The following is a 25,103-nucleotide window of genomic DNA, read 5'->3' as shown; positions in this document are numbered from 1 at the left end:
ATCCGCAATGTCCCACATGCCCAGAAACTAGCATTAAACAATAGTATTACTGACCAAGGGACTGCTTCTAAAGCACAATACTGAATCAATGATGCTTGTAGTCTAAATGGGTCCAAAATACAGGTCATCGGCCCCTCATAATGGTACTTATAGCCAGGAAAGTACAGCCATGGCATTTGTCATGTAGCAGTACTAATCAAAAGTACCGTAGACTCACGGTATTCCACACATTATGGTACTACTCACAGGTAATGATATTCACACACGTAACACAGACCTATGGTGTTTCACACATTGTGTCGCTATTTATAGGCAACACAAACCTATGGTGTTCTTCACATAAGTGAACTTACCACAGAGACTCGCACTATCCCATGGTGTTCCTCACATAGTGGGTACTAATTATAGGCAAGGCAGAGCCATGGTGTCGCTCATATAGTGGTACGAATCACAGGTACTGTAAAATGCATCCTGAGCACACACTTTCGCTACTTATCACAAACCTATTGTGTCCTAACATAGTGGTACTACGCGCAAGTAAAAGCGACCCATGGTGTTCCCTGCATGGTGGTACTAATTACAAGTAGTATCATGGTTCTAATCTGATCAACCCTTGGTCGCCCCTTTTAGTCGCCTCTTACGACAGGCAGAGGGTACCGTGGGTGTCTTCTTCATTTGCGTCCCCCACCTACAGGGGGTGAGAGAGAGAGAAAGAGATCTTGAAACACCTGGAACACAGCTCTCTCTTGACAGCCAACTGGGAGTAACGGGTGCTGTTATGTAACTTGAGGGCTCGTATATATATTGGTACATATTGGTAATCTGTGTGTAGTCTGTATGTCAGACCATGAAATCACAGGACAAACTCTCACGTTATGTAACAGCACCTGTTACTCCCAGCTGACTGTCGAGAGAGAGAGAGGGGTATGTTTCAGCTGTTTTAAGTTCCTGCCACCGAGGCTTATGGTAGCCGGGAGGAGAGAATATTTAAGACGTGGCACAGTGCAATCACCTTCGTAGTTGATTTTACCTGCCTGGGAGACTGAATACCTCGGATCAAGTAGTAGGTACACGAGCCGTCTTGATAAAGAATACTGAAAAGTATTTGAAATGTTAGCAACCTGTACATAAGGCACATGAAACACCACCATCGTTCAACCCAGATAAAGAACCGGTAAAAAGTAACTGATCGATGGAGACTGGGGACTAAATGAGAAACTTGTTAAAAACAGAACATAACATTAGCTCTTGATAGTATCATTCTTAATAGTATAATTCTATACTCAGACCTTCGTGCACAATTATACTATTATTATATCAGCTCTTAAGATTCTGCTATGTCAAAACATCAACGAAGAAAGAAAAATGGATGAAACACTGGACATAAATACTAGTAGTGAAAATAAGTGGGAGTAGATTTCCATACCAATATAGGACAAGACTTTCTTGAGGCATACTAAAGTGCATTCTTAAACTCTGAAAAGTGTCTAAAACAGCATGAGCAGAAGGACACAAAACTGCACGAAGATCATTTCATATGTTTATAATTAAACATTCAGTCCAAGAAGTCAAAACTGTTTTGGATATCTGAATATTGGTAGAGTGAAATACAGTTTACTCATTGCACAGTCAAGTTCTCTGACTGTGGATGGCAAAGTTCTGGAGAACTGGAATATAGAAACCTCATCCAATGTTGAACAAACATCTTAGCAACAATGAAGACCAGGAAATATCAAAAGATCAATGACTTTCTTTTTACTCCTATAGTTTCTAGGTATCCCTCTGATGAAATGAAGAAAAAAGACAGGAGCTACTAGGAAATCAGTCAATCTGTTAAACACAAATTAGGCCATTAACAGAACAGCAGATAGTTGTCATTCCCTCTTTGAAAATAACACCTATCCTATTTAATTTCCTACCTCTCATGGTTAATTACAATTTGGTGAAGCTAAACAAATTAGCAAGTAGGCCTAAATAAAATTAGTTTACAATTCTTGTGATATGGTTAATATTTTATGTACCTATTATAATATATTAAAAAAATTCAATTCCTTTTTAACCAGAGCTATGAGTGCCAGAAATCTACATCACGCCTTTTTAAGTTTTAAGTTTCAAAAAGGTAGCTGGGTTACTATAAATGTCCCAATATATTTTTTATACAACATTCAATTTCTGTTCATTGGTTCTTTGTATACCACTGTGCTCCAAGTTTCTTCAACTGCAGCTGACATTGTGGTATGATTTTATTACTGCAGGTGATTGATAGAGAGGATAAGTTGGAGGAGGAGAGAGAGAGAGAGAGAGAGAGAGAGAGAAAGAGAGAGAAGGGACTAGCCCTTCAACAGGCTGAAGAACAGAACAGCTTCCATCTGTAGGACTTCCTGCTATCTCTGCAGCACATACATCACAGAGTAATACTCTACTGAAAAAAACATAAACAGCACAAATCAGATAGGTTTCACAACTTACTGAACAAGAAATTTTCAGGTAGCTTTCAAGACCACATTGTACTTCAAAATGACTTTCAGCATATATTACAATTTACTACTCACCATAAAAAGCTGAGCAGTACCTGTCCCACAACATATCACTTTAACTCCTCTTGGTTTCGACACGAAGCTCTTGCAGAGTTAATATATCGTGACAAGTATGTACGCAAAGAGCCGTCAATAAGTCACACGTCTGTCTATACTGTTTGGAGAATGGGAGAGAAGAACTTCACCCACAAGAATAAACTTCAAGTCACAATGGTCACTGCTATCACCCAGTCTATTTCTCTCTCTCTTCCTCTCTCTCACTAGTGCAGTCAGTTAAAGAGCGGCAGGTGATAGAAGTCGTAGCCTCGTTTGCCCTTCACGGCCCAGTAGATGTATACCACGTGATATGCACCTGGAATGAAGCAGATGAACCCTGCCAAGAAGAAGACAAAGCCTTGAATCCCACTCTGTGGCGTACATACTACCACAACACCAGTCACCAGAAGACCTGAAACAAATGGAAATTCAGATAAAGTAACAGGTCCCTTTCAACACGCAGTTCATTGCCCATACATAAAAGCTTTCATTGTATTGATCTCTCTGCTATATGCTAACTTAGGTACTGACTTACTTATGGGGTTGATAAAGAAATGAATGGGCTGTCAGATTGCCTCTTTTATTATTATTAACTTTACTGGCCACACTGGACCACCTGAGTCTTCCATGCAAACTTTTTCTTTTACGGTTGTACCGTTTGATTATTCTTATCTGCCCGGTACTTTTTCATTCGTATTGATCACAGTGTTCTTCTGTGCATCATTTCAGTTGAAAATCTGTGTTTCTTAAAAAGGGTGGTAATTTTATTATTGTTCTCTGCCATCTGTAATTTCAAGTCCAACTGATCTGAGATCCTCTTGAATTTCTTTGATCCAATGCCCTTCTGTCTTCTTTCCCAGATTTCTCATCACTCGTCGTAAAATCCTGTTTTCTGGTAATCGTAAGATGTGAAAGAAATAAGAGATTCTTTTCTTTTTCACTGTGCTGGTAACTGGGTCAATCTCTCGATAGACAGTTTCAATGGGGAGGATTCTCCAGACTCCTTCAACCTGGTACTTTTTATTTATGCAAGTTCTAATAATTTTTCTTCTAATGATTTTTCTTTCAGTTTTAAGGAGCTGATCAGGTCTTCTTTCATTTTTAATTTGGAACAAGGTTTCACAAGCATAAGTGGCTTCAGGCAAAGTTACAGTTTTGTAATGCTGGATCTTAGCGTCTATTGACAAGCATTTTTTGTTCTAAGTTGACCAGGTTAGAAATTGTGCTCGTTTCATTTTGTTGGTCTCTTTTATCCATGTTGCTTTCTCGATTAAGTTGTGCATAATGATTTCTCCAACGTATTTAAATTGTAGGACTATGTTAATTTTTTGATCATTTATGATGACTTCGTTTATGTCAAGGGGTTTCATTGGTATGATCTCAGTTTTCTCAAAGGATATTTATAATCCTATTTTTAATGCAATTTTCTGCAGACTGGTGATCTGAGCACGGACTTCTTCTATGTCAAGGGCTAAAAGAGCTAAATCATCTGCAAACCCAAGGCAGTTTGTCCTTATTGAGAGTTTTGCTCCAATTTTGATTTAAGGTGGGTTTTCATTTTGCCAAATTTTCATGATGTCATCTAGAGCCACACTGAAGAGCAGTGGGGATAATCCGTCACCTTGTCTGAGGCCTGTATTTATTGTAAAAGCATTTGACATTTCTCCCCTGAACTTTACCTTTGAAATTGTGTTGGTTAAAGTTAGTTCAATAATTTTTGTTATTTTTTTCCTTTCTTTTGCTATTTGCTTTACGTCGCACCGATACAGATAGGTCTTATGGCGAAGATAGGACAGGAAGGGGCTAGGAATGGGAAGGAAGTGGCCGTGGCCTTAATTAAGGTACAGCCTGGTGTTAAAATGGGAAACCACGGAAAACCATCTTCAGGGCTGCCGACAGTGGGGTTCAAACCTACTATCTCCCAGATGCGACCTCACAGCTGCGCGCCCCTAATGAACGGCCAACTCACCGGGTTTTTGTTAATTTAGGATGAAGGCCATATGATTTGAGGATTTTTAAAGAGTGGGTCTGTGTATACTAGCATAAGCCTTTTTTGAAATCTATGAATGAAATAAACAGCTGTTTATTTCCGCATTTGTAATATTCCGTTATTAGTTTCAGGCTGAGAATTTGGTCTGAGCAACTTCTGTATGGGCGAAAAATCTTCCTTGGTATTTTCCAAGTTGTGGTTCCAGAATGTTTCTTATCCTACTGTAAATTATGCAGGAGAAAATTTTGTAAGTGCAGTCCAAAGGGGTTATTCCTCTGTAATTGTCTGGATTAGTTTTATCTTCTTTTTTGAATAATGGCTGGATTATGCCTGAGGTCCAATGTTCTGGAATTTTCTCTGTGATCCACATTTTGACTAGATGCTGATGTAAATTTATGATTGCTAGTTTTCCTGCATTTTTCCAGATTTCTGTAGACTAGGCCTTTACCACATGCCTTATCATTTTTTAGTTCTTTAATTGCGAATTCTACCTCATTGATAGCTGGAGGATCTATTAAATCTGTGGTTGTTACAACGGATGTGTCAGTGATTGATTTTTGTTAAAACTCTCTTCTATCCTTTGAAAGGTATTTTTAAGATGTTTGCGTTCAGTTTGTCTGATGATTTTATGAATTGACTTTCTCTGTTTTATTAGTTCTAAATTTGATTTGTCTGATTTTTGGGCTTGATGATTTATCCAAGCTTTGTGTCTTCTCTCAATTGCCTGGTCACATTCTTCATCCTACCATTCATGTTTTTTCCTAAGATTTGTTGGAGCTAACTCTTCTGCTATTGATTTTAGTTTGGTGGTCAGTTCTTCTAATGTGTTAGTGTTGACAGATCCTTCTATTTTCCTATAGTACTCCCTCTTATTTATTAACGTGGTAGGGTCAATTTTTTTCTATTTTTATTTGGAGGTCTTTTCTTAACCCTTGGAGTTAATTTTATTTTGATCTTAACAACATAGCATAGCTACCAACTTTTAGAAATCAAAAATAGGAAGATTTTTTAATTCTTGGATTTCATCACATATATTGCGCCACGCTCAAAGGGAAAAAAGGACAGGATAAAAGGCATGCATACCTACAGTTACAATGTGATTTGATCATTAAATTTAAAATCTTAAACTAAAAAACATTAAAATGGTTACAAGAAAATGTACCTAATCACTCTAATTTATGACACATACATACGAATAATAATAATAATAATAATAATAATAATAATAATAATAATAATAATAATAATGTCGAACCTCGATATCCCGAAACTCTACTCGAATTTTCACTATCTCGAACTAACTTACATTTTCCGGACGTTTGTCCTATTCTTCACGGGTATTTGATTCTCTGCTCTCGAAATTAGGTTATACGAATTCTCGAAGCAAACATTTCCTCCCTTGAAGCAAAAAATACTATGTAACTCGAATTTTGTGCAACATTAACTATGCAATTCGGCATTTGCGGTTTATGAGAAACAGTTAACAAGTACAGAAAGGGTTCCAGTGAAGCTGGAAACTAATATGACAGGAACCGAACAACTCGAACTTCTAGTGATCGTCAAAGCCTCGCCGTTCTCGGGTGTTAATTACTTACCGGTCACGTTCAAAAGCAAGCCAGAAGTCGCGGATGACAAGTTCCATTTATGAAACTCGGCTGCGTGGTACTGACGAAAATTTTCAATGTGAAGGGAGGAAAGGTTAACCGCAACAAACAGAAGAGAATGTGTTAACGGAGCTATGTTTCTTATTTCACTACTGTATGTACTGTATCGTGTCTTCTAAAAAGTTACTATAATAAGGGTTATAATTAAAGTGATGCCGTAAAAGGGTTTCTCTGTATTTTTAAGTACCGGTACTATAAAAAATAATGCATTCAGTAAAAGCTCGTAGATACACATGATTCAATTATGTGCTATACATGATGAAAAATGGTATTCTCTTTATCTCGAAATTTCGATAACTTGACATAAAATTTATCTCCCGAGGTGATTCGCATAATAGTTTCCTTTATTAGACTGTAAAATGAACAGAAATTTAATTTTACAGGTATCTCTGAACACATGGAGATAACGTTTGTTATGTGTTTTGGCCATAACATGAAGAGAAAATACCAGAAATTGTCACTGACACAACTCCCTGAAATACATTCAACTCATTAAAATTATGAAGTAAGAATAAACAAAAATGCAGTGAAATACCCGAAACTAGCACATACAAAACAGATCGGCATGTCTCATACACTATTAACATACGACTTTGACACGGGGAAAAGCATAGAACCGCTAGAAAAAACATGTGGCATACAATTGCAACAAAATTACGCACAGAAATGATGTTATTAGTGCGCGAACCACACTATAAGAAACTCATTCTTTCGTCCCGATTAACTGAGTCGCTAGCGCTCGCTAGCCTCTCTTGCTTGTAGGACGATTGCCTGCCGTCCCGAATCCCCAGCCGTAAAGCACACACGCTGCTGTAGTGAGCAGGAAACACGATACACGAAGGCGACGGACGATACACTCGCGAAATAAAACATCAAATGAAAACGCTTGAAAATGAGGTTGGGTAAATTACACAAGCACATAAGAATTTATTCTTTATCCTAGGGGAAGAGTATTGACTGTACTGGAGGTTATATTGGTCAAAAATAGGAAGAATTAAAAATAAATCGTAAAATCGGAAGACGAGTTAAAAACGGAAAGTTTCCGGGTAAATCGGAAGTGTTGGCAGGTATGACATAGGGATCTGACCCTGAGTCTTCCCCATTAGGACACTGACATTGTAGATTTCATGCATAATTTCAGCATAATTCAACCAATATTTTACAGTTTTTATTCATCCTCTAATATACTGGCCATTTTCCAATGATTCTTTATTAAGGAACAGGAATGATTCTTCTTCTATGAACTTTGAATGAATAAATGAATGAATTAATTTACTAAATCTATACTAATATTATAAAGAGAAAAGGATTTGTATGTTTGTATATTTGTTTGTAATGGATAAACTTAAAAACTACAGAATCGGTTTTAAAACTTCTTTCACCTATAGAAAGCTACATTACCAGTGAGTAACGTGGGTTGTATTTTATTTTCAAACCAATTAGAGATCCCTACAAAAAGTGACTTAATTTAACCCAAGGTATCAAAAATTTGCCTATAAAAGTAATTTCAGGCCAAAATAGACGAAATATCCAATATGTTGCACAAGGACGAGAAGAAGCTTGGTTGATTTTAGGCGCCGAAATTAATCTTTACGGCCCTAAAATCAACTGTTATGGAAATATTGCCATCACACTACCCCGCCTGCGGTTCGAAGTAGGCATGTGCGTAAATGTAGTCTAGACCAAGGAGAGATTCTGCTACACACATATGGCTGTCTGGAAAACAGCATTGTGGGATAAGCCACCCCAATGGGTGGAGGTGGGGAAGGGATGGCATATAAAAATAATCAAAAATATTATCGAAACCATAGGTTTTAGGGTCGCTGAGATGAACAGTGACACTCCGCATGTCGTTTAGGTCCAAGTTCAGCCCCAATCGGCATGGTGGGGATGAGAGGGGGTGAAAAAAGTCCAAAATGGCCCAGATTATGGATTTATGTGTGTGCACACCTCTGGGCAGGGGTGGAAAGGGGGTGAAGTATCAGTCAATGTCACAACGAAATCTACAAAAATTTGTTTCACACGTAATTAAATACCTAAAAGGAAACAATCAGTAAAGTGCCCAGGCAGCACCAGGTAATATAGCTAGTAACTAAATAATTTTCATTTCTTTTGTCTTTTTGCAAAAATAAGAACTCTCCATCACCTTCCATGGATGAAGATCATAAAAAGTCACTGTCCATAACATAACCTCAATAATCCAAACTGTCTAATAAAATGGATTACATAGAAGAAACAGGGTAATGCCAGAAAGGAGTGATTTAGTTTCACAGCACAAGTCACTGAAATGGTGACAAAATCATTTTTCTGATTTTGTTCCTTCCAGTAAGTAACTTGATTCTGAAAATAAGTATAGGAAAGGAACAAACACATGTCAAATCAAGTCAGAGATAATAACATTATTGTTTTTACGTCACACTAGCTACTTCTACGGTTTTTGCAGACACCACAGTGCCAGAATTTTGTCCCGCAGGAGTTCTTTTACATGCCATTAAATCTACCAACAAGGGGCTGAGGTATTTAAGCACCTTCAAATACCACTGGACTGAGCCAGGATCTAACATGCCAACTTGGGCTCAGAAAGACAGTGCTTTAACCGTCTGAGCCACTCCGCCTGGCAAAGTTAGAGAGAGAAGAGAAGGGGGCAATAAGAAAGGAACACATATAATAGGACGAACACAATGGCAGGTCAGTGTGGAATGTGGGAGCCACAGAAATAAGAGAAGAGGATAAACATGGAAACACAAAATGACAAGGACAATCTCCTCATCTTCATACACAGTCACCCTCATTCCCCTCTCTTTTTCTGACTTAATTCTGAATCAATATATATATATATTTGAAATTTACCTCTTTAGTTGTACAATTACATATGTTATGGTATATCAAACTTTAATGTACATTTTTACCTCATTTCCAGAAAATGGCAATCAAAGTTTATCTTTAGTAGCTATCATGGCGAGAATGCTGTTCAATTGGGGGTACAACTGATTCTTGGAATCTTCGTCGTCGTTTAATGTGGGAACATAGGTGGAGACAAGGGTGACAAAACTATCTCCAGCAGGAGGAATTTGAAGAGTCTCAGTCTTTCATTGACTGCAACTGGGGTAAGTAGAAGTTCTTTCATAATTTTTTTTGTTTTTGCTGCAAATCCGATGCCACAGATGCATGGCTCTTGTCCATCCTGTCTTTTCTAAAAGATGGTGCATACTGAGCTGGTCTCATTGATTTGTCCTTCACCTGATAACTTGGTTTCAATCAGAACAACAACACTGATAACCAGTCTAGCTGGCTCATGGTAAAGAGAGCCGTCCTTCTCTCTGGTCTCTTGTTGTTGTCCGTTAAGTCCAGTAGAGTTCTGACATTCCATATTCCAATTGCCACGTTCATATATTTCTTTCTTGGGTTTTGTCCATAAAAACTGGAGTGACTTTCTGGGTATGGATTCCCAACCAGGTTCAAGTGTGAACACCGATGTTTAGCCCACATTTTCAAAGACCTTTCCCATTCAGGGTGAGCAGCTGATATCCTAAATAATCATGGGTTTAAGATCCCGTTGGCTGAATGGTCAGCGTACTGGCCTTCGGTTCAGAGTGTCCCGGGTACGATTCCCGGCCGGATCGGGGATTTTATTTATTTATTTTATTTATTTATTCCTGACTTACATTTGTGGCGAAGTTAGGGCTCACGGCCCTCTCTTACACTTAACCACTATAAACAGAATTTAAAAATGTAAACATAAAAGTAAGACATAGAAATTCTAAAAAGAAATAATACTACAAACAGATAATTCTAAGACTACCGGTAAGTTAGGCCTACATATCAGTACAGCAATTAATGTGATAATTACTAATAATAATCATAACAATATTAATAATAATAATAACAATATTAATATTAATAATAATAATAATAATAATAATAATAATAATAATAGTAAATGAAGAAAACCCATTCACACAACATACACACAATGACTCACACAACTCAGTTTTATGTTACCAGGAAAAACTTTCTGCAGGCAGATTTGAATTTATGAGAGGAAGTAAGGTGCCGAATGTCCATTGGGAGTGTATTCCAGAGTCTCGATGCGGTAACTAAAAAGGATTGATTGTAGGAATTGGTTCGACTTAGTGGAATTTCAAGTAAGGAACCAGAACGGGTACTAATTTCATGGAATGAGGAAAGGAAACGAAAATTAGAAGAGAGGTAAGTAGGAGTGTTCGTCGAGAGCACTTGGTAAACAAGTGTCATTAGGTGATAATTCCTTCGTTCATTTATGCGTAGCCATTCCAATGTTTTGAAATATGGTGTAACATGAGTGTCATGTCGCAGTTGGAAGGCATATCGTATGCATGAGTTTTGTGCTCGCTGAAGTCTCAAAGCTTGTTCAGCATTTAGATTGACTAGTACTGTATCACAGTAGTCTAAAATTGGGAATAGTAATGCTTGGATTAATTTTAATTTAAGTTTTTGAGGAAAAGAATTCTTGTGACGTTTCAGGGGATATAGAGCTGCATGAACCTTTCTACATACATTTGTTACGTGTTCATTCCAGGTCAGATTCTCATTGATGGAGATTCCAAGATTAGTTACATTTTTAAGGTACGGTACAGCAATGTCATTGATTATGATTGGAGGAGGATTGATATTGCTTATTACATGTAATAATTTAGAGTTTCCTATGATAATACTTTGTGTTTTACGAGGATTTAGGAGTAAGTGGTTGTTTTTAGCATAGGCGGTAAGCCTTTCAATATCCGAATTAATGTGCTGAACTGTTTCATGTAAATTGTTTGTAGTGGTGTGTTTGTATATCTGCATATCATCAGCATATAAGTGGTAGTTGCAATACTGAAGTGTGGAAGATATGTCATTAACATGCAAGACGAACAGTAAGGGCCCTAGAACAGACCCTTGAGGGACACCGGATGATTTTACAGCCCATTGGGATCTTTGATTGTTTACCACTACGCACTGGCGACGATTTGTAAGGTACGACTTAAAAAAATTAAGGGCTATCGGGCCGATTTGCAGAGAGCGTAGCTTGGATAATAGTATGTCTATATTTACCGTGTCGAACGCACTACTAAAGTCAAGGAGTGTCAGTATCGTCACCTGCCGTTTGTCCATTGCTAGTCTTATGTCATCTGTTACCCGAAGAAGTGCAGTCGTAGTACTGTGTCCCTTTCTGAAGCCAGATTGCAATGGGTCAAAAAGAGAATGCCTGGTTAAGAATTCTACTAGCTGCTCGTGTACAACTCGTTCAAGAACTTTCGAGAGAGGGGGAAGAATCGAAATAGGCCGGTAATCAGATGGCGCATTTGCTGTGGTACCGGTATGCTTTAATATTGGGGTTACTAGAGCATCCTTCCATGCAGTTGGAAACGTCCCGGTGGTGAGACAATGGTTTACAATGTGGGTAATAATTGGTAGGACCGCGCCAATAATGTTTTTTATAAAGCCTATTGGGATGTTATCTGCTCCTTTAGCTTGTGACTTAACTGAATTTAAAATACGCTTTACATCATTTACACTGACAGAGTGAAAATAGAAATTATTTTCGTTTTCTGTAAGGTCACTGATTATTTTATTTAGATTGATATGATTTTGAGGTTGAGATTCCTTTATTGGGTTAGTTACGAAGTGAGAGTTAAGTGTATCGAGAGATATAGTTGGCATATGTGGCTCTTTGCATTTTCCAACACCCATAGCTCGAAGTTCATTCCAGGTTTCACGTGCATTTAAATTCCGTGTTACATTTTTAATGTGATTAAATTTGCTATTGCGAATTAATTGCTTTGTTCTGTTACGTAAAAGACGATATTGTTCGAAATCTAATTCATTATTTGTTTCCTTGTATCGGCGGAACATTGCGTCACGGCGAGCCATTGTTGCTTTTATATCGTTTGTTAACCAAGGTGCAGGCGAGCGAGTGACTCTAGCTTGCCTAACTGGAGCATGTTTGTCATATAGTCCTATGAGTAGAGAGTTAAATCTTCTCACTTTCATGTCTGTGTCCTGCACCCGCTTTATATCTTCCCAAGGTAAACTGTACGCATCATTTTGGAGTTGTTGTAGATCGATATTTTTCAGATCCCTATAACTAATGTATTTAGCTCTGTATTTTGGTACACATAGAGAGTAGCACAGGTAAATTAAGTCATGAGTTGATATGCCAGGTACAGGAAATTGACCGTACTTCAGAACTTTATGCGGGTTATTTGTAACTAGGAGGTCAATTCCAGTATGGCTTGTGTATTTAAATGTATGAACATGATTCGTTGCATCAAGCGGTAAGATCGTCATGTCGACGGAGGTAAGTAGGTTGCTGATTCGTTCTGATTTGCCAGTCGGGGCTAAGATATTTGAGTTAAAGTCACCAAGAAGTAGTATATGCTCGTAGGTTGGTACTAGTTTGAGAAGGTCAGATTCAAGGTCAGAGATATTAGTAACATTCGGTGGTTTATAGACAACTCCTACCAATACTTTTTGACGGTTAATTATGGTCTCAGCAAACATGTATTCTGTATGTGGAGTGATGCCAGATGATGATCTGATAATTATTCTACATTTAATATCATCTCTACAATAAACTGCTACACCTCCACCACGTCTGGCAGTGCGATCATGCCGATAGAGAGTATATCCTTCTAGATTTACAAGGTTAGAGCTAATTTTATCGGATAACCAGGTTTCAGTAATACACATAATATGCATGTTACAGGTTGATATTATCGAACGAACTTCATCTATGTGACTGAGGAGTGAGAGAGAATTGATATGGCAACACTGTAGACTTCGCGAGAACTGAGACAGAGATTGTTTCAATAACAGTTCAGTAGGCTGAGGGTTGGGGACAGTTGGTGAAGGTACACGAGGGTTATTTTCGTCTTGGAATACACTCGGATCAATGACACTCAGGAATGCCTCATCTACCGTAACAGTAGTTTTAAGGACACCAGCTGCTGACATGTTTAAAGAGTAGGTGACTCATTCCTGGAACAAACACTGATAGCACACACACACTGACAGACACACGCAGATAATTAAATTCACATAGCATATGTTTGAACATTTCAATAGAAAAATAAGTAATAATAATAATTAAATAAGGATACTAATAAAATTACACTAATATACAGTTGAAGAGTTAGTCTAGAGTAGCATTTAGCTAAGGTGCTGTGCTCCAGGCTTTAAGTGCACCTGCCGGCGAGAATTTCAGAAATAAGTAGAAGAGAAAGAGTTTGTACGTGTGGGTAGAACTGGTGAATGCTATACGACTATTTTACGAATTTGTTACAAATGAAGAAATAGTTGAGGAACTAGAAAGCTATTTCACAGTAGAATCTACATACACATGGTGAGATACTACACTATGGTATTGCTCATTTATTTGAGAGCGTTCAGTTCATCCATTGTTGTTATGTTGTGTCTGGTTTCCCCTCTTTTTACAACAATGCGTCCCTGTATGGTCCAGACATTTTAACCTTCATTGGTTAATTCCAATGGCTCGGGGGCTGGGTATTTGTGCTGTCCCCAACATCCCTGCAACTCACACACCACACATAATACTATCTGCCATCACAATAACACGCATTTATCTACACATGGCAGATGCCGCCCACCCTCATAGGAGGGTCTGCCTTAGAAGGGCTGCTCTCGGCAAGAAATAGCCACACAAAATTATTATTATTATTATTATTATTATTATTATTATTATTATGGGTCTAAGATAGGCAACCACTGCACAGTTGCCAACAACATGCATAATGAGACTGGTAGCTCCCAGTTTACACAAAACTTGCTACAACCGTCCTTATCCCATCACTGTTGACTTCTAAGGGAACGGCAAGAGAAATTGCCATTAGCGTGATTTTGTTTAAGTTGGATCACACCTTGCCAGGAAGTTTTTTAAAAAGTGGTTTAACTCCCCACTAACCCATAAAAGGTTTTTGGCGATGCACTGATGGTAAAGAGCTAGGATTGGGAAGGTAGTGTCCGTGGCCTAATGTGAAAATGGGAAACGACGGGAAAACCATATTCAGGGCTGCTGACAGTGGAATTCAAACCCACCATCTGCCAAATGCAAGCTCACAGCTACGCAACTCTAAACGCACAGGCAAATTGTTCATTTTGCTAGGAAGTGATCCACACACTATGATTATGGAGCCATTCATCACGGAACATCAAGCATGAGACATGTGATTTCAGAACACCAGAACTGCAATGAACTGCCGATGCCTCAAGAAATTCTCCTAAGTGTGGGGGTGGTAGAATAACAACCCCAGTATCCCCCTACCTGTTGAAAGAGGCAACTATTTTTTTTTCATTTCGTTTTATGTCGCACCAACACAGATAGGTCTCATGGCGACAATGGGATAGGAAAGGGCTAGGAGGGGGAAGGAAGCAGCCGTGGCGTTAATTTAAGGTACATCCCCAACATTTGCCTGGTATGAAAATGGGTAACCATGGAAAATCCTCTTCAGGGCTGCCGACAGTGGGGTTCAAACCCATTATCTACCGAATGCAAGCTCACAGCTGCACAGCTCTTACCGCACAGCTAACTCGCTCGGTAAGAGACGACTACAAGGGGCCCCAGAGACTCTCAACTTGGGAGTGTGTGTTGGCGATTACGGGGCCCTGAGCCGAGTCATGGCATTGCTTCTACTTACTTATGCCAGGCTCCTCACTTTCACCTATCTTATCCGACCTCCCTTGGTCAACTCCTGCTCTTTTCCGACCCCGATGGTATTATGTATAGAGGCCTAGGAGTCTTTCATTTTCACACCCTTCTTGGCCCTTGTCTTCCTTTGACCGATACCTTCATTTTTCAAAGTGCCGGATCCCTTCCATTTTTTCTCTCTGATTAACAGACGATGGTTGCCTAGTTGTACTTCATCTTAAAACAATAATCACCACCACCATCACCTGGCTCAAGAAAAGCTGAGCTGCACCTTTACAGCCAGTTCGTCTGACCTCTTCCGCCACCACGATCACTGGGAACTACAATGGTAGTTAAGTTTCTCCTCCGCCTGCTTTGCTGTTGGGCCCAACATGTAATGGCTTCCAGTGTCTGTTCTTCCACTGAGGGGACCATCACCCCACTTAAACGAGCTCAGCCACCTGAAGCTGTTAGCTGCTTTAGGGGGTAGTTATTTACTGCTGACCAACACTCAATGTTGAGTCACTAGTTGTATGGTCTTACACCATTACCATAGCAGGATAACTGGCCAGACACATATAAACTTTAAGAAGTAGCAGAAATCAAACCCAAAATTCCCATGTTCATTCACACAGGCTCGTGAAGCAACAACTGTTGGAAAAACTAGTCCCCAAAATTAACCGCAAAAAATCACAAAATCCATCCCATCACATGATGGGAAGAGATGACAAAAGACAAAGCCAGTTAGCAAATTTGCTCTCCCATATGTCAGTATTACCCATAGTGAACTTAGAAGGGGCAAATCTTGTAGAATCAAAGAAGATTAAGATAATTATGATAACATATTATCAATACTGCGACCTTGAGATAACATGAGATCAATAGTGGGTCCTTGGATGTGATTGGCTTGTTTTATGATTGGTTACAATGCTTTCAGGTGAAGAGAACTTTACGAGTCACTACCAGTAATTATGTCACAAATACTAAGCCATACCTGCCAACTTTACAAAACCAAAAATCAGGAGATTTTGATATGAAATTCAGGAAAAACCAGGAGATACAATGGGTCAAAACTGCTTATTCTACATGTCTTTTATATTATAATATGTATTGTTTCAAAACCCGACTGTTGCTATACAAGGCTACAAGGCTAAAAATTAAACATCTCTATTCCCTCACATGAAGTATGTGAGTGAGATGATCGGTCTCTGATAAGCCTTCCGAAAATAGTATAAACTCATGCTCTACATGTGTGAAATCAATCATGCACTTAGATGCCATTACTTAGCAAATACATAGATTAATATATTGCATCACGCGCCCACACAATTATGCAAAGCGCTATGCTATACATCAAGCAATAAATTAAAATTCGCCAGAATTGTCTCCAACTGGCTCCTAAAATCTCTAGAAAAGTTGCAAGTCGCTATCTCTGAAATTCTGTAACTAAATTACTAAAATAGACTCCAAATCTAGCGACAAGTCTCTAGAATTGACTAGAATGATGTGTACGAACACGAACATAGCACGAGAGAACGATTTACAATCTATATACGCGTCGCGATATACAGGTTTCAATAAACATCGCACATTTGCGTGTATTTCTCGTATTAATACGTCGATATTTCATTTGAAAGCGGCCAATAAGCAAAGAACTTCCGGCCACTGGCGTATAAAGCTGAAATGGCAGGATATGAAATCAAATGTTTGAAGTTCACCAAAAAATTACGCTAAGATCGGAAGAAATAATAGAATTATCGGGAGGCGGGGAAAACTGTCGAAAACGGGAGTCTCCCGCCTAAATCGGGAAAGTTGGCAAGTATGCTAACCTAACTGCCACTGTCAGTAGCAAGAATTATGGTTGGTATGTGGCCTAACCGGACTTTACTGTAACCCCGTCATTAATACGGCTTTCCGGTAAACCAGAACCTAACTTGTCATTAAAAGTAACCACGTGGGTCATTAGAGAGGCACCGCGACTAACAGACATTTTCGTCCACACCACATTTAGTGCACTATACATTCATTATGTTGGCAGCAATGTAAAAACATCAGCCATCAGTGTACTGAGCAGAGTAAGGAAAGAACAAGAAGAAAGACAGTGTTACAGCAACGTTATTATAACGATAACTGCCCTGTTAATGACATGTGCACAACAGCTAGTGTTAATAAATGACTGCTGCGACACAAACCACATATAATTATTTGTAATAAAGTGAAAGAAATTTATTAACATATTCTGCTTGAAGAAAGTTATGTCATTCTAAAATTACAATATTTAATACAAATGTAATTAAAGAACCACAAACTAAAGGAAATAACATTATTAAAGAACATTAGACCTTGGCAACTCTAAGTGAAACCCTGCAAGAAATGCAGCCTTTGAATAACTTCCTCCTACCCTTCTGTTCCTAGTCATACAAGACAAATGGCTTTCTAATCTGTACAGGAGAGTGTTCCGTAATGAGCCAATCTAAGTGAAGATTGCCAGATGTTGCCGAATAGTGACTGAAAGTCAGTGCTTGTCTAGCTCTCATAGGAGATGTTTCCGCTAAACAAGCATTGAAGAACTCCATGCCTTGTCTGTCATTACACACGACTGACAACACCGAGGCCTACCAGGTGTATGCGTAAGTTTTTGCCGGTTTTTGTGGTAAAGAAAACACGTAATTTTTAAGGGAAATTCTTTTTTGTTTATTCAAAATACTGACCCTCGGCTTCTACACACTTCGCCCATCTTTCAGGAAAGTTATGAATACCATGCCAGAAAAACTGCTTGTCTTTTGCGGCAAATCTTTCATCGAGTCATTTTCCAACTTCCTCGAAATTGTTGGAGTGCTGCTCTGTAAGTGCGTGCCCCATTGATGCGAAGAAGTGATAGATGGTGCCAGGTCGGGGGAGCATGGCGGGTGCGGAAGGATGTCCCATCCAAGTCATTTCACTGGTTTCACTGTGTGAGACAGTGCATTGTTGTGTAACAAAATTACTTTGCCATGTCTTCTGGTCCATTCCGGTCATCTTTTGATGAATGCGGGATTTAACTTGATAATTTGTCGGCGATAGCTTTGTGCTTAATGGTTTCGCTGGGCTTCAGGAGTTCATAATATACAATTTTGCTCTGGTCCCACCAGACACAAAGCATGGTCCTCTTGCCATGTTTAAATTGTCAAAACCATGTCTCACATGTTCTAATCGATGGAGCATATTCACCGTATGTTTCTACCAGCAAACAATGACTTTCCACAGCATTTTTTCTTTTGATTAAATATGAAAAGCAATGCATGCCGCAACTATTCTTTTTCAGGCACAAACATTGACATGATCACCGAACGATACAACACAGACGCTAGTGTTTGGCAGACTCAACTTGTGTGTGTTGGTAGGTTAATGTCAGACAAACAAACCAATGTATGTGTCAAATTCATACGCTGCGTACTGGCGCCATCTCTTAATGAAACCGGAAAAGACCTAAGCATACACCTGGTAAATGGCCAATGCTGCTGGCTCTCGTACACCAAGTGTTCTACGGTACAGCGAGTGAGATTTTCACCGATGTCTTCGTTAGAATATATTCTATTTTATCAGAAGTGTATTATCTCCGTGTGTTAAGTAATAGCAAGTGCTAAAAACAAAGTTTTTCATAGTGAAGGGAGAGAGATAACAACAGTGCATTCACTGTCTACTCTCTCATACTCGCCCTGCTCTCTGTCACAGCAGCTGACGGAATTATTATATTGCTTGGATTCCCGGGTCTTACTTCAACTTGACGCGCTATACAAAAAATATTGGTAATGGAATAAATTTCATTGCCAATTCAGTCTTAATAAAATACTTTCCTTTAGCCATCTTTCCTTGAAATGTGGAAATGTATATAAGAAACATAACAGGGACAGAAATGGGAAAGAAAAAAAGACAATTTAAATCTCTTTCCCCACACGACAGGTTGCGTATGAGATATTTAAAGATAAAATCTTTTATAAACATACCAATTCCTACGATCAGTAACACTACAGCAGCTAATACCATCTTCCAATTCTCTCGTATTTTTGGGTGTCGCCAGCATGACTGTGAAGGGTCGAACATCCCAGTGTAGAAGCCACCATCTTGGATGAGAGAGTCACTGTCTCTTGATATGGTCTGAAAAGGAAGAAAGAAAGCAAATGTATTTTAACAAGACAAAATAACCTTTGAAAAAAAGTATAAAAGAATTACATTTTCGGAGGGTTGACTACTATTATACTGGGTGAAGAATAAGTTAATTAAAGTGCTTCGGTATGGGGTCTTAAGAAAATGGATAGAAACTTTAAACATGGCATTTGATACGAAAAATACTCTGTTTAACAAAAACGCTAGTAGATGTAATATTACACTTTGGAAACAAAATGTTATTTGTATGTACAAATAAAGAACTGCTTGGACCTATACTTAATGGAAGGGAAATGCAACAGTTTCGTAGGGTGATTATCATTCAAAATGGACTAGACTGAAAATCATGAAATATTACGGTGGTAGTGCAGCATGCTTAACAAGTCTTTGATAATGCCTATTACGACACTGTTGAGGGTATTTTGAGGCATACCTAATTCTTTCAAAATATTCCAGGTGTATACAAAACGAGATTAGCACGCTGACTGCCAGGACACTTAGCAAGAAATGTTCTAGTGCCCAAAGTTTTCTTTCTGCTGTGCATATAGTAAATCATAACTAATTATATTTCTCTAACAGGTTCAACATTCGTTCTAAATACAATAAAAATTTCTAGCACACCGAGGTACAGTCATGGCCCCACACAAAAGTTCACTATAAGGCTAGATGGCCAGAGTGGTACTAGAAGCTTGCATTGCTTGATAGTAGTCAATAGACTGTGCCACAATTTGTCTACTAGTGCTTAACACTACAATTCCAAGGCACTCATTGTTCTACGGTAGGGTGCGTGTGAAATACTTGCGAGATGTGTCTGTGCTGTTATACCAGTTATCAGAGAGTTTAGTTATAAAAATGAAGCAGTTTTCTTCATGAACTTGGAGGATAATGAAGCTAGACCTTCAGTCTGAGAATTCTCATAAATAGTGTCCATTTAAAGGTGACGTATTACGTTTTGCAAGACCAAAAAAATTCTTTACCAAATTGAATTAGGAATATATTTAAAAAAAACTATAATTTGGAAACCAAGCTCGCCAGGATTTGCTGTGAGGCCATAGCAGTACACTACATAGCGAAGTCAACAGCTCAGCGGTCTGCTGGCGCAGCAGAGAAAGTCGTGCAACATCTGTCAGCGGTACTTTGTACTCTCGTGGCCTCACAAGAAACTCACTCAGCGGTATAATGTATCACTCTGGCAGCCAACATGTTAATATTGTCTCTGTGAAAAACGAAAGTTAACTCTCCATTAAAAAAGTAAATAGTTCTTCAAATACGTAATTCTGTTGCCACTGACAGTTCAATGTGATGTTTGGGCTTGTCGTTTGAAGCACAATAATTTTATTCTAGGCTACAACTTTGACAGGCAAACACACATCAGATCATCAGCAGGATCTACTACAGAACAACAGTGGTTGAGTTTTATGCCTATTATAATATTATGTGCAATAATGTGGAAACCGTAACACTCCATAGCCTAGTCAGTGGGGATGGGACAAATGGTTACTTTCCAGTACCATGTTCCTCTGCATCTGTTACACTGCAGTATTAGGATATACAAGTAACATAATACAAGTTGCATGTCAACTTTTTGGAGGAATAGTCACTCTACCTGCTGCCTCTTTTAGCCACTAGCCTCATCTTATTAAGTACATAAACAGCAGTACTCTATCTCTCCATCTTGCTTTCTTCTCTCCCACTATTCCTTTCACCAGTTCGTCACTCACATTCTTAACTATTCCTAGAAAATGTTTGCAATGGCCCATTTACATTCTGAGAACTAATACCTGGAAACATTCTTTTATAAAAAGTGCCGTGACTGCGAGGTAGCTCTGTGTACTCCTAGATGTCCAAGGATCTGTAGTTAAACAAACACTGGGAATCGACATTATAAAACATGTTGACAAACGAGTGTCACACACAGTTCTTATCCTGCTGGAATGAGGAATGACAAAATAGTCCTATCAGACAAATGGTATGCAGAGTTTAATCCAGTGTTTTTATTTTTGCTATTTGTTTTCTACAAAGCTGGAACAGGTAGATAATTTCAAGTATTTAGGATGTGTTTTCTCCCAGGATGGTGGTATAGTAAGTGAGATTGAATCAAAGTGCAGTAAAGCTAATGCAGTGAGCTCGCAGTTGAGATCAACAGTATTCTGTAAGAAGGAAGTCAACTCCCGGACAAAACTACCTTTACATTGGTCTGTTTTCAGACCAACTTTGTTGTATGGAAGTGAAAGCGGGGTGGACTCAGGATATCTTATTCATAAGTTAGAAGTAACAGACATGAAAGTAACAAGAATGATTGCTGGTACAAACAGGTGGGAACAATGGCAGGAGAATACTCGGAATGCGGAGATAAAGGCTAAGATAGGATGAACTTGATGGATGAAGCTGTACGCATAAACTGGCTTCGGTGGTGGGGTCATGTGAGGTGAATGGAGGATAGGTTACTTAGGAAAATAGCCTAATGGATTCGGTTACAGAGGGTAAGAGAAGTAGAGGAAGACCAAGACGACGATGGTTAGACTTAGTTTCTAATGATTTAAGATATGAGGTATAGAACTAAATGAGGCCACAGCACTCGTTGCAAATAGAGAATTGTGGTGGCATTTGGTAAATTCACAGAGGCTTGCAGACTGAATGCTGAAATGCATAAGAGTCTATAATGATGTTTGTTTTCTATGTTGCACCAGCTCACATGATCATATAGTGACAATAGGATAGGACAGGATGAAGAAGGAAGCGACCGTGGCCTTAACTGAGGAACGTTGCTGACATCTGCTGAGTATGAAAGTGGGAAACCACAAAAACCATCTTCAGGGCTGCCAACAGTGGGGTTCGAACCCACTATCTCCCGAATACAAGCCAACATCTATGTGACCCAAACCCTGTAGCCAAAATGTTCATTCTTTCCGACAGGACCATGGCAGTCCCCAGGCGCAACTACGAATATTGTCAGAAAACACATATATTTTAAATTCCATTTATGCATATTTATATTTTAACCCACAGTTTTCTATATTTGAAAGAGACTAATACCACAAAAAAAAATCCACAGTCACGGGAAGATTATGATGATATAAAACAAAAAGATAGTATTATTTTGTACCTCACAATTTTCTTACTCCCACCCCAGACGTACTGAACTTTCTGCAGGGACCACTGTGGTCTGTAGCTTATAATGGTCCTCTCATCTCCAGGAAACAATAAGTTCAGTGGTTACTGAGTTGTCCCTGCAGACCGCCATGGTCCGACAGGAATGTCAGGTGGCAGTCCTGGCCGGCCGCTCTCGTGCTCAATGTGTTAATCATAATAATAATTAAATTTGTGGACTACATGTTTGTTATATCAAATATATATCATACCCTTACTTCATTTGATATAACAAACATGTACCCTAACATTCCTATTAAACAAATAGTCAAAATAATTGAATCTAACCTAAAAAACCATAGTAACTTGAGCACCTTAGAAATAGAAGAATTCGTGATTCTGCTTAAATTCGCCTTAAACAATAACTACTTCAAATTTCATGATACCATATATCAGCAACAAGGATTACCTATGGGATCTCCTGCTTCCGGAATATTAGCAGAAATATATATCGACTACCTAGAATACACGTCAATTAATAAAATAGATAACATATATTTTTGGTGTAGATTTGTCGACGATATCTTCGTAATTATAGATAATAGATTCACTGATGCAGATACTATACTAGACACACTTAACAATTTAGACCCCCAAATTAAATTCACTAAAGAAACAGAAAATAACCGTACCTTAAATTACTTGGACTTAACAATAACCAGGCATGACACTCACTTATCTTACAAGATCTATAGGAAACCCACACACACTTTAAATACCATAAAAAATGACTCCGTTCATCCTGACACACATAAAAGAGCAGCCTATTATAGTATGATACATAGAGCTTTCAATATCCCAATGACAATAGAAGATCGAAATAATGAATTAAAATTAATCCACGACATAGCCAAATACAATGGATACAGCAAAAAAATGGTCAACTAAATCATTCACAAAATAAAATCCCAACCTAAAACTAAATTAATCAAAACAGCCAAACCGAAAAAAGATTATGTCCTATTTACCTTTACCTTCAACAACACCAATATATATACTATAACTAATATCTTTAAGAAGCACAACCTGAAACTAGCATTCAAAACCACACACAACAGCACCAACACTATACACAACACCAAAACAGTCAATAATAATAATAATAAATACAACCAATCAGGTGTCTACCGCATCAAATGTAACAACTGTGACAAGCTACATTGGACGTACAGGCAGAAACTTCACCGTCTGTTATAATGAACATATAAATGCAGTAAAGCACAACCATTTCTCATCAATAGGCCAACATGTAGAAGAATCTAAGCACAACTTCACAGACATCAATAATGACATGATGATATTAAACATAAACTCTAAGGGCCCCCTGCTCAACATAACCGAAGATTTCTATATTTCTTTGGATCAATACGCTAACCCCAATCATAACATTAACGACATTACAGAGAAAACCAGTATCATCTTTGACAAAGTCATTCCTGCAATAAAAAATGACTATCTCAAATTAGTAAACACACGTCATAACAAACCGACGAATCACAAACCTAACCCCGCCCCTACCTTCACAATAGCCACTCCTCCATCCCCTCAACACAGCTAACATGAGCCCCAGACGTACTCGTAGCAGAACGCAACAAATCTCCAAACATATCGGTACACAACCTCCACAGCAACAACAGTAAGTACTCTTTTCATTTCACACATACATCCAGGCATTCCTTCATACATACGCTATACTCATATTAGCTTTTCTTTACAGATAACAACCATATAACGTGCATAGACGAGAGAGGTGTCACCACCAACTGCTCTAAAATTAAACCCTATCTTGCTGTATATATACATCTTACCTGACTACATCAACAGTTGAATTGCACAGTACTCAATTTTCAAATTTTAATGACAAGAGTTCTTATAACATACCAATACAAAGTATATTAGCCATAGAACATTCTCGATATTCACCTAATACAACTTAATCAACACAAGAACTACAAGAGGATTGAAGAATGAATGCAACGCAGCATGAACTCAAATTTTAATAGACGTTTTTAAAATATACCATGTTTTAATGTGTTCAATGTGCTATATTTTTTAGTGTCTTATGATGTGGCATATATATTTTAATATGATGTACTCATGTCCATGCTCAATCAATAGGTTTTAGTTTATTATAATTGTTACGGAGTTTTGTGGATGTGCAGAGGTGAAAGAAGGTGCTGGGATGAACAGGTCTCAATCTACGAAATTAAAGTTAATTTGAAATTTAACAAGGTTATATTTTCTTTTCAAGATTAAGAAATAACAAATATAACAGGTACCCAGTAGCCGAAACACAAATCGAGAATGTACAATTACGGAGTTACAGAATTTGGGCTCCGAGAGCCAGACACACAATTCTTGAGCAATGAGCCCAACTTTACTATTATATACAAGGTTCAACAAAGGGGCAGAAAACCCCAATCATGCCTAGGAGCACTTGCTCCCCTTTACACAGTAAAGCCTCCTCGAGGCACGCAAAAACAATTTTTTAAGAAAGAGCAACCCGCTCTTAAAGTTCAAGCCTATCAAAGGCCACACCAAATTCTACTTTCAAGCTGTCCTCCAAGGACATAGACACAGGGGTAAAAATACCCAACTTACTGAGGCCTATTCAGTGAAGAAACAGAAATATTACATGGCCTCCACAATACCAACTTGAGAGGAGGCGAAACTGCACTCCAAATACGCCTTATTAAAACCTACTTGGCACTAGGCCTCTAATGCAAGGGCTAATCCCATACTAAAGAGGTGACTTATAGAAGGACACAATTTACATTACGTTAAGGAAGAAACGGTTGAGAAAAAAGTTCACCTCAATGCAATATGAGTGGGAGCTCGAGAGGGTTAAGCACTCTCTATCCCAATTTGTAGTTTAAAAGGATAGAATTGATATTAAGTGTCTTTACATTTTAGAG

General features: G+C 38.4%; 1 protein-coding gene across 2 annotated transcripts in view; it reads right to left on the bottom strand.

The window, feature by feature from the left end:
* Positions 1 to 667: 667 nt before the first annotated feature.
* LOC136886003 (uncharacterized) overlaps positions 668 to 25,103 on the bottom strand; it is a 46,740-nt gene continuing 22,304 nt past the window's right edge. Inside the window, exons 2-4 of one of the 2 annotated variants that reach the window (XM_067158715.2) lie at positions 18,879 to 19,029; positions 2,553 to 2,985; positions 668 to 2,422 (exon numbers count right to left, since the gene is read on the bottom strand). In XM_067158715.2, the coding sequence (XP_067014816.1) occupies positions 2,807 to 2,985; positions 18,879 to 19,029 (330 nt within the window). In that variant the 3' untranslated portion in view covers positions 668 to 2,422; positions 2,553 to 2,806. The remainder of the gene's footprint in view (positions 2,423 to 2,552; positions 2,986 to 18,878; positions 19,030 to 25,103) is intronic. The other variant, XM_068230455.1, reaches the window with a different exon arrangement.

The sequence above is a fragment of the Anabrus simplex genome, chromosome X (assembly GCF_040414725.1).
Source record: "Anabrus simplex isolate iqAnaSimp1 chromosome X, ASM4041472v1, whole genome shotgun sequence".
Classification (NCBI taxonomy): Eukaryota; Metazoa; Arthropoda; class Insecta; order Orthoptera; family Tettigoniidae; genus Anabrus; species Anabrus simplex.
The sequence above is the reverse complement of the archived record's forward strand: the minus strand, read 5'-3'. Positions and strand labels throughout refer to the sequence as shown.